This window comes from Diadema setosum, chromosome 10 (assembly GCF_964275005.1).
Source record: "Diadema setosum chromosome 10, eeDiaSeto1, whole genome shotgun sequence".
Taxonomy (NCBI): Eukaryota; Metazoa; Echinodermata; class Echinoidea; order Diadematoida; family Diadematidae; genus Diadema; species Diadema setosum.
The window spans coordinates 27,817,832-27,832,278 of NC_092694.1; the positions used below are offsets into that span (position 1 = coordinate 27,817,832).

Here is a 14,447-nt window from a genome sequence, read left to right on the forward strand (position 1 = left end):
GGATTAAGAGGAAGAAGATGAAAAAAATATGAGAAAAAAAAAAAGAAAGAAAAGAAAAGAAGAAGAAGCACTATTATTTTCGACAAGTCCGCCCTGGCCCTAATAGCCAACGATTTAAGTATTCATAGAACTGTCAACACGACCTGTCAGTAAGGTTCGCGAAACGTTGCACACAATCAGTGTTGGTGAAAGTCTTGTGGGATTTCAGGGAAAAATCTGTCTGTAGCATCTTCGAGTAACAGCTGAAAACCGGTCAGCCCAAACACGTATGAGTGTGCTGAATCCGAAATATTCAGGTTCCAACAGAAATTCATTAATTTTGACCATCTAATTGCCACAAATTAGCAATTTGTGAGACACATGCTGTAGTAAAACTGTAAAATGAAGTTAAACAGATTGATTCTCTAGTCTGGAATGGAATCCACGGTTCCAAATCTTTCATACGTGTGCAAAGCATGGTTCACATCATGCCATTCCACAAGCACCATTAGCGCTGGAAGCCCCATTTCCATGATGCAGTTTGGGCGTTTTTGTTTGCTTGTTTGCTTGTTTGTTTGTTTGTTTGATTGATTCATTGATTGATTGATTACTTTTTGCAAATCAAAACAGATAACGTCACAATCATCGTTCATTCATTCATTCCTTCCTTCATTCATTCATTCATTCGTTCGTTCATTCATTCATTCGTTCGTTCATTCATTCATTCATTCATTCATTCGTTCATTCATTCATTCATTCATTTATTCATTCAATTCATTCAATCAATCATTCATTCCTTCATTCTGTTACAAGTCATTTCTCCCCCGATTTTCTTACTGCTATTGTTACGCCCTACTCAAGAATCTGGGCTACTACCGACAAACAAAAGGGAGTTATGAACACCTGGACAGAACATTCCTGTGTATAGAAATCTGGCCTAGCAACAACACATTGCTAAAATACTACAGTGTCTGGCTGCCAGTGAGGAGCAGCACTGTGCTGGGGAAGCCACAGGTGTTTGCACAGAACAATGCTAGTTGATTTAATACATAGGAGCAATACAACCACTTACCATACTGACTTCATAGAAGCAACCTCAGTGGCTATGCAGCAGTTGGAGGAGCAGCAGTTAGGTCTGCTGGAAAAGGCTTGAACCGACGATAATTATGATGTCGGATACCGCCAGTCAAATTGTAAGTTAATAGTTTTATTACGATATCCCCTTTTTCCAAATATCACAGTTATCATGGCTATTATTTGAAGCTGTATTCTACTAAAGAAGAGTGGTTTTGGTAAACTGACGACGTGTTATGTGCACAGCTTTTTGTAGTCTCTAGCGCAAGCTAGTTGAAAGCAGGTTGAATTATATACCGTCTGTGATGATGTGTAATGTAGAGAAGTTATTCCCCCCCCCCCCCGTTTAATTAGACCGTTGCATGTGTAAGAGGATAATAGATTATACATGGTGGTTACTGGCGTAATGATTACTTTCAAGCACTTTCAAGCAGAGTGCTGAAGTGCTTTTATGTTGATATTGGATGTACGGAAGGGAGCATTATTGGCCATATCGTGTTTTCTGTCACTGGTGACATCTTCTAACACGTACCCGAATATCAGACCGCTTGCACGCTTCCGTGATTTTGAATGAAAGCTATTGTTCGGTGCGTGCGAAGCTCTCCTCACACAAGAATATAGGAAACTCTCGGCAAACTCTCTATTGATCGTGGAATTTGTCACCATCTATGGGATTTGGACGCCAGTTAACACGGGCTGGTGACAAATTCCACGATCAATATATATAGAGTTTCCTACTCTGATTCGTATATGTTGGATAGGATAATATTCTGAAAGTGGCAGAGTGGTCTTGAAGAGAAGGGAAAAGTGGGGTTGATGGAAGAAACGGGTTAATTACGCTTTATTTAGTAGGAAAGTGATGGTGACAAATTCCACGATCAGTATATAGATCTAGAGAGTTTCCTTGAGCAGCATACACTAAATAAATCGTGGAGTGTGATGTTATTTGTCTATGTTGGATAGCATAACTACTCACTAGTATCTGATAGTACAGACTAGTACATGTACTGAAGAGAGGAGAAAAGTGGGATTGATGGAATGAACAGATTAACAACGATTTATTTAGTATGAAAGTGGTGGTGACAAATTCCGTAAGTATATATGTATATATATATATATATAGTCACTTTGCCTTAAAGGGGATGGCTAGTAACTGATCAGTGGGAATCAATGGGAATGCTGAGGGATGATTGGTCCAATCCTTGTGGGATTCATTTAAGAGTACATTATATATCTACTGTAGTGTGAAAATTATTTGCTTCAGAACAGTCTCATATTCAAGTAATGTGCAGATTAATGCCCCGTCACTGACCAAGCACGCTAACCTGGAAACATTAAACTGCACATTACTTGAATATGAGACCATTCTGAAGCAAATAATTTTCACACAACAATAGATATATAATGTACTCTTATGAATCCCACAAGGATTGGAACAATCATCTCCCAGCATTCCCACTTATTCCCACTGATCAGTTACTAGCCATTCCCTTTAAAAACAAATATTCAAGGGATCATGTGGTGAAGTTCTCAACATGCTTGACGTTCTTCGCATAATTAATTGTTCATAAATATAATTCAGAGGTGCGCTGGAGTGCAATTCAAATGCTTTCTGCGACTCCCTTCGAAGAGCTAATTCGAACGTCTTTCCATCTTTGAAAACGTTGGGCATTTGTTGGCAAGTGTCTGTCGAGTAACCGCGTAAATTACAATGACATCAAGAAACTGGGACATCTACATTCTGTGGACTGACATCCAGGATATCATTGGTAATGCGAGCCGATGGCCACGGAAAAATTAGACGTTACTCCTGGACGAAAAATATTACACACTGGCAGCGGTGTTTGATGGCAGCCTTTGTCTTTGTGAATGGACTCAATCCCGAAGTATTTATGGAGTGGGCAGATCTGCTTGGACTCTGCAGAGATCGAGCAGCCATATGTCATTTCAGAGCTTTATTTAGACTCTTTGAAAATGGAAGACCGTACAAATTATACGCATGGAACGTTACAACCAGACGCTATGAGTTTTTAAACGGTGGCGTCAAATATTATTAGGTGTTCTGGTCTTTTCAGGTAAGAAACGGTTCTTTTCTGTTTAATTTTCATTTCATATTCATGAATGTCAATGATTAGAATCAGTGGCGTATCTAGGGAAAACGGCACCCGTGGCAAGCGCGAAAATTGCGCCCCTATTTTCTGAAAAAGTGTTCAACCCCAACCCCATCCCGGTAGGGACTTTAAACAAAGTCCACATGATATGCTTTTTCAAGCACTTAAAAGGGGTCTTTTTGAGGGTGATTTAAATGTTATGAATTTTGATAAATCTTGGCGAGCGAGCGCAGCGAGCGAGCCGAAAATTTTTGTATTTCAGCTTACAAAACATAGAATTCTTGTCATTTTTTTGCTTATCAAATCTTACAATTCTAATCAAGATATAGTGACGGCCTTATAGATAACGATTTATACCAACAAACTGAGGACTGTTACAAACAAACTGAGGACTTTAAAAAATATTCTAAATTAGTGCGCGCGAGTGAGCCGAAATTTGTATATTTCCGCGTCATCGTCACGTTTTGTTCTTATCTCTTTTTTTTTTTAAGATAAATTTTGGCGAGCGAGCGCAGCGAGCGAGCCGAAAATTTTTTGTATTTCAGCTTACAAAACATGAAATTCTTGTCATTTTTTGCTTGTTAAATCTTACAATTCTAATCAAGATACAGTGACGACCTTATAGATAACGATTTATACCAACAAACTGAGTACTTGAAAAAATACTCTTAATTAATACGAGCGAGTGTGCCGAAATTTGTATATTTTCGCGTCATTACGTTTTGTTCTTATCTTTTTTGATTTTTTTTTGCCCCCCCCCCCGTATGTTCGAAACCATTGGCGTCCTCTTTTGATCCAATCGGCGATCGCTTCAGAACGAATGAAATTGCAGTCGCTGCTCCGTGTAACATATTTCCTGCTAAATATAAAATGACATGTGTGAACACAATAGACATTGTCATTTTGTCCGCGCCATCATCACGTTTTGTTTTTACTTTCTTTTTTATATAAATTTTGGCGAGCGAGCGCAGCGAGCGAGCCGAAAATGTTTGTATTTCAGCTTACAGAACATGGAATTCTTGTGTGAACACAATAAACATTGTCATTTTGTCCGCGTCATCATCATGTTTTGTTTTTATCTTGTTTGATTTGGTTTTCTGCCCCCCCCCCCACCATTCTCCCTCCCCTCCCCCCCCCCCTCCTTCCGGGCGATTTTTTTTTTCTTCTTCTTCTTCTTCTTTTCATTTTTCTTTTCTTCTTATTATTCTTCGTTTTTTTTCTTTTTTTTTCTTCCTCTTTTTTTTTTTTCGTTTTTTGCGCCCCCAAGGAGTGGCGCCCGGGGCACGTGCCCCCCTTGCCCCCCCCCCCTACATACGCCACTGATTAGAATAAGGGTACGGTCTGCAGATGACGCAACCACTGAGCCACGTAGCTGGAAAACGACTGCTGCCATTCGTATTCGCGCATCCGTTTGGAGAACACGGGGTATTCATCATGTCTTGGAAGACCAAGGTTGAAAGCGTCGACACTCTGCATTTCGGCCATTTTCGGAATCCATTTTCTTTTCATTTTTTGTTATCGCAAGAGTATGCTGTCTTGTACAAGTGGTTGGAGCAGAACGGCCTCATTGCGGAAAATTTCTTCTGCGAAAAATGTGGGATACCTTGCAAAGTGGTGAGCGCCAAGAGCAGAAAGGGCGGGAAAATTTGGAGGTGTAGGGGGTCTGCTACATGGAAACATGAGACAAATTACAGCTCTCACAAATTTTCGATTTTTGAAGGAGTTCATTTCGACGTTCGGGAGTTATTGGTGTTTGTTCGCGAATGGCTTCTGGGATCGTCACTTCATCGATGCGCCATACAGTCCGGCATGGACTATAAAAAATCGGCAGTGGACTGGGTGAATTTCCTAAGGGATCACTGCAGGAAGTTTGTCCACGATTTGTACTACGAGGAGGAAGAGAAGCTAAGGGGAGAAATAGAAATAGACGAAAGTTTTTTCGGCAGGCAAACGAAGTACCATCGTGGAGACCCTCGCGGTTTGAAGATATGGATATTTGGGATGGTGGAGCGCTCTTCCAATCGCTTGATTCTATATCCTGTCGAGAGGGGGGATGAAACCACCCTCATACCACTCATCGAGAGACATGTAGAGAAGGGGTCCACTATCTACTCCGATGGGTGGCAAGCGTATAGCAGCCTTAACAGTCGAGGTTACGATCACTTCACTGTGGAGCACAAGCATATTTTCGTTCAGCGGTACAAGAATACTTCTACCGGCGCGGAAAAAGTAGTCCACACAAACAGAATCGAAGGCTCGTGGAAAATTTCAATCAATGGGTGCAAAATAACCACATTTGAAAGCCATCTGTGTGAAGTTATCTGGCAGAACAGAGTTGTGGTGAATGGCAACAACGACATATCCGCCTTCTTCAATCTCGTGCGTGAACATTATTCTCTGCGTCGAAAACCAAACTTGGAGATGAGGGTGCCGCTTTTTGACAGTTGGCATGTCACGGAAGGAGAGAAGGTGATGCGAGAAGAAGATGGCAATCCTGTCGATACTTCTGTCCAGTCTGATGTGACGGTTAAATCTACCTCGCCTTCGCTGCGGTCAGTCAGTTCAGATGAAGCTGGCCCATCAACTTCCGGGCCTACAGCTCACACACGAAATGTTGCCCCTACGCTAGCATCCGACCCAGTAGCTAAAAGGGTCCACGCTCAGCCTGCCTCAAGCTCTACCACCTGGACAGTGAAAGGAAAAAACGGAGAAAACAATAGCAAGGGTAAAGGCAAAAAAATGCGCACAACATCTAGCGCCAGTACTAGTAGACTTCGCCATCCCGAGGGATACTTGGCAATTCACGCTAAAAAAGGAAGCAAAACGTCGGAGAAAAAGATAAATCCATACTCCAAATGCAACTTCGTGCTAACTTGGTCTTCATCCGATAGCGATTTCCAGTAGGGCTTAACTCATTCACTTGGATCACGGAAACAACAAACTACGTAGCAAGTGTCAAATTTACAAGGAACCTACGCATTTATATGTTCGTCTACTACTCCTTCTGTATTGATTATGTGAATATCCGGCCTTCAAAGGAGAAGTCTTGATTACTTTCCAGAAATTTTAGAAAAGGATCGACGCACATTTGAAGAGAGAATTCGGTATGCCGGTAAGTTTCATCAAATTTCTCGTAAACATACCTGTTTATGTTTATTTTCTGCATAAAACAAAAATATTACTAGCCAAAAAGGGATCCGCAAAACCTCGGCAAAAGGAATATAAATAATCGTTGAACTTACCTGGTATAGCTGGTCCTGGTTGTTATGGGCCCGATGTTTCACGTTCGCTTACATCAATTACAATATATCGGACTAGCCACACAGCGGTAAATAGCGAAACACCACAGCTTGGTTAATGTTGACATCTCGGCAGTGCAATCCACCACTGTTATTATGCTACCCAGTTCAGGGTAGACGGATCACGTCACAATCCACGACTTATTTAGTAGAAAACGTCGAAAGAAACTTCTTTTTCCGCCACTGTACATTTACAACTGAACATTTACAGTCATCCTCAAACAATCGTCGAGTGTTGTTCTCCGCAGTTGTTGTTATGATTGTCGGGTTGCAAAATCCCCACGTGGACGCAGGTGGGTGTAAGAAAGAATTTTAGAACAGGTGCAAGTGAAAAGCCGCTAGGTGGGATCGGGGTATTTATTTTCCGGCACACCTCCCTGTAAAAATGCATCCCGACGAAAACAAGAGCTAACGAATGATGAGTGGTTAGCTAGGCGCTTGCTAAGCTCTGGAAAAAGGGAGTCTAGTCAATCGCCGGAGCAGAGTTGCAGTACTTGGTGTTACTATAAAATCGTGTTTGATGGCAATCAGTCATAATAATTATTGACTATATTTGGCACGTTATATAATCCATATCTTTATATAATTTAATTTTCCATATTGACTTGATATTCATTAACTCTTTCAAACTTTATTTGAACAGAAATATATATATATATATTATGAGATCGCGCGAGTGACGAAATAGCGAAAAGAACCAGGGAAACACACAGTCGTGGATCGCAGCGACCTCCAGCGATTAACCACGATTGTGCGAGTCACTCACTCGCAGAACACGCGAGCAGTCAAAGGCGAAATTGTTCTGCCGTGGAGATTTGTCACTGGTGACAAATTTCACGATAATGCCACATTATTAAGCAAGATAAATGCTCCACCGAAGTCAGAAGGGTTGCGTACATAGATTATAGACATGAGAAAATGTTTATTTTATGTTTTTCTGTAGGCACCGAAGTGATAGCTGCGGTCTTAAATCCTTGTGGATAGGTGTTTACTGATATGAAATGGTATAGTACAGAGAGTAAGTAGTTTTTATGTTGTGGTAATTTCGTTGCTGTACTCTGTAGATGGCGTTAACTTGGGTCAGCTGCGGGTGTAAGTACAGGACACCCCGTGCACGCCGTGTAAAGATAACCCCAGCTTGTGACAATGTAATCTCGGGCCACTTCGGGACAAGGAAGGAACTCGCCGTGTACTACACGTCCAGTTGGAAACCGTCCCTTCGACGAGGTCTTGCACTCCGTCTTCCCAGCGAACTGTTTCGCGTACGACTTCGACGATGACGGAGACAACTTCAGCATGACAATATCAGGTTTTGTTTATCCCGAAAGAAACACTTTGGGGGCTTGTCCGGGAAACTGCACTGCTTGAATGCATGGTTTCAGACATTGTACTCTCAATAGTTAAATCTGTAGTGTATGTAGTACGGTACAGTTTGAAGAAGTGTTTGTTCTGTGACAATACAGACAAGATAAGTGGTTTCCTTTGTCATACCATATATCTGGTTGTGGTAGACAGAATGTTGTGTGGTTTACATTGTGACACAGTTGCAGTTTACATTGTTTTGTCAATCCCCTGGTTTTGGCTAAATATTGAGTTATCGTGGATTTCACTAAACAATTGATGGATTTCGGTAAGGAAGTAGGCCTAACAGGCCAGGCCTTGTTAGATTTTGTGAATGAAAGGGAGAAAATAGCCAGTGAAGACAGAGCACAGGCGAGGGAGGATAGACAGAAGGAACTTGAAATTCTTGAGAAACAGATAGCTCTAGAGCAAGCTAAGAAGGAAAATGCGAACCCAATAGGAGAGAATGAACAACGCCATAGTTTGACTAGATCACCCAAATTACCTCATTTCGTAGAAGGTAAGGACAATATTGACGCATACTTAGAACGTTTTGAGAGATACGCGTCAGATCAGAATTGGCCAAGGTCGGCTGGGCAATTAATTAGGCGCCCTATTGCAGGGAAGGGCACTAGAAGTGTACAGTAGACTAGGTGTAGATGATGCCCATGGTTATGGTGTCTTGAAAGAAGCTCTTTTGAAGAGATTTCAGATGTCGGCTAGCGATTTTCAGCGGAAATTTCGCACGGCTGAACCGCAGCCAGGTGAATCACCTAGGCAGTTCGCAGTTAGACTAGAACACTATTTTGATAGATGGCTAGATCTAACGAATAAGACAGCAATTCTTGGAACAATGTGGTCCTGGTATGTCGGTGTTCCTCAAGGAACGGACCCCTAAAGTCGGTCAAGGAAATAACGGAAATGGCCGAAGTGTATGTGACTGCACATGGAGGCCCATTTAAGGTCCCTCGTCAGAGTTACAAACGAAGTGCATCTGGTAGTAGGCAAGCGGATTCTCGCAAAGAGAAGTTGGGTTCACAGAAAACCCCGAGTAGCCCTTCTAATGTTAATGGTAGAAGGCCCGTAGGACCTTGCTACATATGGGCTTGTGCCGAAAGGGTGGGTTGGGTGGTGGCGCATCGCGTTAATGGGAACACCACCCTTCGTCAAAAGCCCTCCCCCCCCCCCCCCCCCCCCGGTTTTGCCGAAAGGGTGCGTTGGTACTTTTTCTCATGTAATATTAAAAGACGAGTTTTGAATTTAAATTTAACCTTCAAACAACCATTTCAAAGAGGCTATCGTCCAGATCGGTTTACACTTTATTACCACTTGGTCTACAGCCAGTTGGTCTAATAACTAGTTGGTTTAGTCATCATTATTTGTGACCCTGCACCTCAAAACAAACAAAAAGTCGCCAGACATGAATTTTTAGTTAAGAGCATATTCTGAAAGAGCAGACTTTAAGCTTTAAAATGATGTATAACTCAAATCAAATGGACTCTCCTAACCTATCTAGATATTGGAAAGAAAGCACAAACTCAGGAAAAGTGTCAACTGAGAAAAGAGGCTCTGAAGTACAGTGTCTATTCAAGCGCTTAATCTTTACCAAACCGTGCTGGCTGTGCGATGAATGGGACAAAAAAAGGAAGTAAACCACCAGAGTAACAACAATGAAGAGATTATCAGATTAAACTGAAATTAAGCATGCCTCATTAACACATTCCGTTCATAATTGATGCCAACTTTCAAAGCAGTAGCACTATTCTTTCAAAAGTTATTAGAGTTGAAAGTGAAGAGTGTGGACAAGGTTTTTCAGAAATGAAAAAGGAATTCTAAAGACACACCTAATCACACTATTCTACCAAAAATGCTCGAGATAAACTGCTACAAAAACACATTTTCCTGCCCGTTTTATGATACCAAATTTTAGCATAATGTAAAAGAAGACCCGCTCTTTGAGAAAATATGAAAAAGTCAAGTTCGGCTAGGTTGACCCATTTCACTTATTTTCAGTCCTCACGCAAAATCAGTGTGTGCGACTTTATGTTCGTTTTGAGGTGCACGGTCACATTTAGTCCAATTACTGTTTGGTCTAATTGTTATTTGGTTTAAATACTATTTGGTCTACAGTCAATTCGTCTAATAATAGCCATTTGGTCTATTTTTGGTCTATTATGACTTGGTCTAATTCCATTTCGTCTAATCATCAAATGGTCTAAAATAAAGCCAAATTTGTCCAATATAAATTTGGTGTACACTTCACTAATTTTGGTCCATTGCCCAGTTGGTCTAGCCTCTGTCTATCATCATTTAGTCTACGCCCATTTAGTGTAATACCATTGATCTTACTGTCATTTGGTCTAATAGCCAGCCTCCTGATCTAATCGGGTACCATTTGGTCCAATCATCGTTTCGTCTGTATGACCAACTGGGTTATTTTTTTTTTTTTTTTTTTGGGGGGGGGGCGGTGGGGCCCTTTTTATTGATGTGTACACCAAATTTATATTGGACAAATTTGGCTTATTTTAGATCATTTGATGATTAAATGGAATTAGACCAACTCATAATAGACCAAAAATAGACCAAATGGCTATTGTTAGACGAATTGACTGTAGACCAAATGTGACCGTGCACCTCAAAACGAACATAAAGTCGCACGCACTGATTTTGTGTGAGGACTGAAAATAAGTGAAATGGGTCAACCTAGCCGAACTTGACTTTTTCATATTTTCTGAAAGAGCGGGACTTCTTTTACATTATGCTAAAATTTGGTATCGTAAAACGGGCAGGAAAGTGTGTTTTTTAGCAGTTTATCTCGAACATTTTTTGTAGAATAGTGTGATTAGGTGTGTCTTTAGAATCCCTTTTTCATTTCTGAAAAACCTTGTCCACACTCTTCACTTTCAACTCTAATAACTTTTGAAAAGATAGTGGTACTGATTTGAAAGTTGGCAGTAATTATGGACAGAATGTGTTAATGAGGCATGCTTAATTTCAGTTTAATCTGATAATCTATTCATTGTTGTTACTCTGGTGGTTTACTTCGTGTTTTTCGTTTTTCTTCGTGAAGACCTGCTCTTTCAGAAGATATGAAAAAGTCAAGTTCGGCTAGGTTGACCCATTTCACTTATTTTCAGTCCTCACGCAAAATCAGTGTGTGCGACTTTATGTTCGTTTTGAGGTGCACAGTCACAAATATTAATTAAACCAAATAACAATTAGACCAAACAGTAATTGGACGAAATGATGGCTAGACCAACTAGTTATTAGACCAGCTGATATTAAACAGTCTATTAGACCAACTGGCTGTAGACCAAATGGTAACAGAATGTAAACCGATCCGGACGATAACCTCTCTGAAATGGTTGTTTGAAAGTTAAATATAAATCAAAAACTCGTCTTTTGATATTACATGAGAAAAAGTACCAACGCACCCTTTCGGCAAAACGGGGGGGGGGGGGGGCTTTGGACGAAGGGTGGGGTTCCAGTCAACGCGACGCGACCCAACACTCCCAACGCATCCTTTCGGCAAAACCGGGGTGGGGGGGGGGTGGGGGGAGGGTTTGACGAAGGGTGGTGTTCCCATTAACGCGACGCGCCACCACCCAACCCACCCTTTCGGCACAAGCCCTACATATGCGGTAAGAATGGGCATATTGCTAAGGACTGTTGGAGTAGGACAAAGTCCCATGCAAATGTAGGCCTTGTAGGTGAATATTCAAGGCAAGCAAACCAGGAGGTTAGAAATAACGACAGACATAGTGAGAAAGAAATCAGCAAGGAGGTTGATTGTCCCACATGTTCTAGTCGTCGTTCCACCCTATCAAATCAGCCCGAGGGTGGCATGTTTCTAGTAACGTAATTGAGCCAACGCAATCGCCGTGCCCCATACGATGAAGAGTGTAATCGAAGAAGAGACTCAAAAGATGGTCACAGTGGGGGTAATAGAACCGTCAGATTCCCCCTATTCATCCCTCATAGTCATAGTGAGAAAGTCTGACGGAAGCAATCGGTTTTGTATTGATTTTCGTCAACTAAACCGCGTTACTATGTTTGACGCTGAACCATTACCCAACCCAGATGAGATTTTCGCTAATCTGTCAGGTTCTATGTTCTTCTCTAAACTAGATCTGTCAAAAGGTTATTGGCAGATATCACTGCCCCAAGACGCTAAAGAGAAGACTGCATTCCGGAATCATGGTGTTTTGTGATACTCTGTCTGAGTACCGTATTTAAGTAGTCAACACTGGACCAACAAGCAATCACACGCTTTCACCGGCTGTGACACATTCCTTCATCCATCCATTCACTCATTCATTTATTCACCCGTTCAATTTCCCTTAACACAGTAAGACGTATTCCGCGTAAGCTGTTTTTTCTTTCGGTATTTGCATAAAATTCATTAAAAAAAATCCTTATTTGGAGGATTTAGAAGAATCAAATATCCTTCTTTTTTGTAAATGTAGGTACCCTTACATCAGATGCACGGTTTGTGAGTTTTGTTATGAATGCTTGTTAAGGATATGTCCATCCCTTCATTTCATATTTATATTTGAGAGTGATGGGAGTGTAGAGACCATCCCCTTAATCTCTTCGGTGCCTATATGTCCCCCCCCCCCTTACCAGCTGCTCCCCTTCAACCTGTTCATTTTTTTTTTATCTGCTTTCAGTATAATTAACGTTTGAAATTATGCAACGAACGTCTCGACAAGAAAACACTTTTTCCATTTTCGGATTAAGGCACTCCCGGGTATAGGGATTTTGTGGGGATTTCGCGTATCATTACAACAAAACTTCGGAAGGACGGAGCTTCCGAATTACGATCATCAACAAAGATTAGAATGTGGCATAATCTGAAATTGATGCCTTTAATAATTCTGTAAAGTGCAGTATGTTGCTGGAATTATACCATACCAATATACTGCATGAGGCGTATTCATTTTATTGAAGAAACGCCTGTCGGGAAATTTAATCTTAAACCTCTGTTAAGATATTTACTCTACCTGCGTAAATAGGTTTGTTTTTGCACACATACGAACATGAATACATGTTTCATATTCGAGAACTGCTTCATATGAACATAACGTTTACATAAGTTTGTTATTGTTGTTGTTGTTGTTCTTGTTCTTGTTCTTGCTGTTTTGGTAACCATGTCATTTCTCACTTTTTCATCATTATTACCTCTAATAGTCCAGCATGAGACATATATTGCATGAATATTATAGTTCTTTGGTTGCCCATCAACAGATGGCGCGATTCTACGAATCTGCTGACTGCTGTGGTAATCGTCTAATATTAAAATCCCCCACGTAAGATCCGTCCGTTAAAATAATAAAACAAAGCGACAACAACAATTACATCAACAACAAAGGAAATAAAGAAGAATGAAGAATACATTGGAAGTTTTTACATCTTTGGGGAGAAAAAAAAAGATATGTGGATACGCCTGCCTGACCAGATAATTATTATGAAACTAATACTGAAGAATGTAATTCGTTTTTTGTTTTGTTTGTTTGTTTTTTGTCTTAGACAATAAGTGTGAATCTCACACGTTGTAAGCTCTTGTATGAATGCACACTTCTCATCAAGTCTAAGGTGACTGCTTTATCATTTACTCATTACTCACTGCTAGTCTCTGGCCGAGGTAAAATAAGATAAGAAAAAAAAGTCCCATCATTCTGTGGCATATATCTGCTTGTTGTTGTTGTTGTTTTTTGTATAATTCAATTATTATTGGCTATCACGGATCGCTAGTTCACATAGAACTTCATGTCATCAACTCTAACATCGGAAATTCCCCAAGCATGTTGTTTGCATGTATTTCTTCTGAATTTGCTGACATGTGATATTATCTAATTTTTTCAATCATTATTATAACCAATCTGTTTACCATAATTGAAAATACAGGGATGTATGCTATCGTCCAGAATGGATGGCATTTTATCATCAGATTACAGTGATTTGATCAGCCTATGTTGCCAGTAGTTTACATGTCGTTGGGTATTGGTGATGGTAATGAACCCCATACAAAAATTCCATATGCTTTCATTACGCGATTATTCAACATTCACATACGCTGCTTTCAGTACACATTAAAGGATGGGGGGGGGGGGGTTACCCTTCTCCCCTCCCCCTTAAACTCACCCTGTCCATTGCCCTTATAATAAAGTGTACTGAAACAACGTTGGTTTGGTGAATGTGTTGGTAATTTTGATGAAAAGAAATAGCCTTGAAGAATTTAAAAATCAATTATTTGGCAGCCTTATCGTTTATGCGAATTGAACAGTCCTTCACTTTAATGTTGATTGGAAACCAGGTTCAATGTGGATTTTGAGGCAGATGAGCTGGTTCCCATTTTTTTCCCCTGTAAAATACCGCTAGAAATAACTTTAATCGACTTTTATTCATTTTTTTTTTCGAGAAGACAACATGAGAAAGTGAAAAAGAGTTATAAGAAATCAACAAATGGAGGTCGATTTTCTTTATCAAAGTTGCAACATAAGAATTCTCACATTTTATATGACATCATCCTATTGGGGAAACAGGCACCCCTGTTTATGTCAGAATAGACGAAACTCATTAGATACCTTCCGACAGGAGCAAGATTACTTTTCTTTTTTTCTAGCCGCTTAGATAAAGGAAA

General features: G+C 40.5%; 1 protein-coding gene across 1 annotated transcript; it reads left to right on the top strand.

Moving 5' to 3' along the window:
- The first annotated feature begins 4,598 nt into the window (after nt 1–4,598).
- Nucleotides 4,599–6,068, top strand: LOC140233910 (uncharacterized). The gene has a single exon (XM_072313997.1). It carries the CDS (start codon nt 4,599–4,601, stop codon nt 6,066–6,068), a length of 1,470 nt encoding a protein of 489 aa, XP_072170098.1.
- Nucleotides 6,069–14,447: the final 8,379 nt, after the last annotated feature.

Coding starts and splice junctions, on each gene's coding strand:
- LOC140233910 (XM_072313997.1), top strand. CDS start 4,599: ATGTCTTGGAAGACCAAGGTTGAAAGCGTCGACACTCTGCATTTCGGC.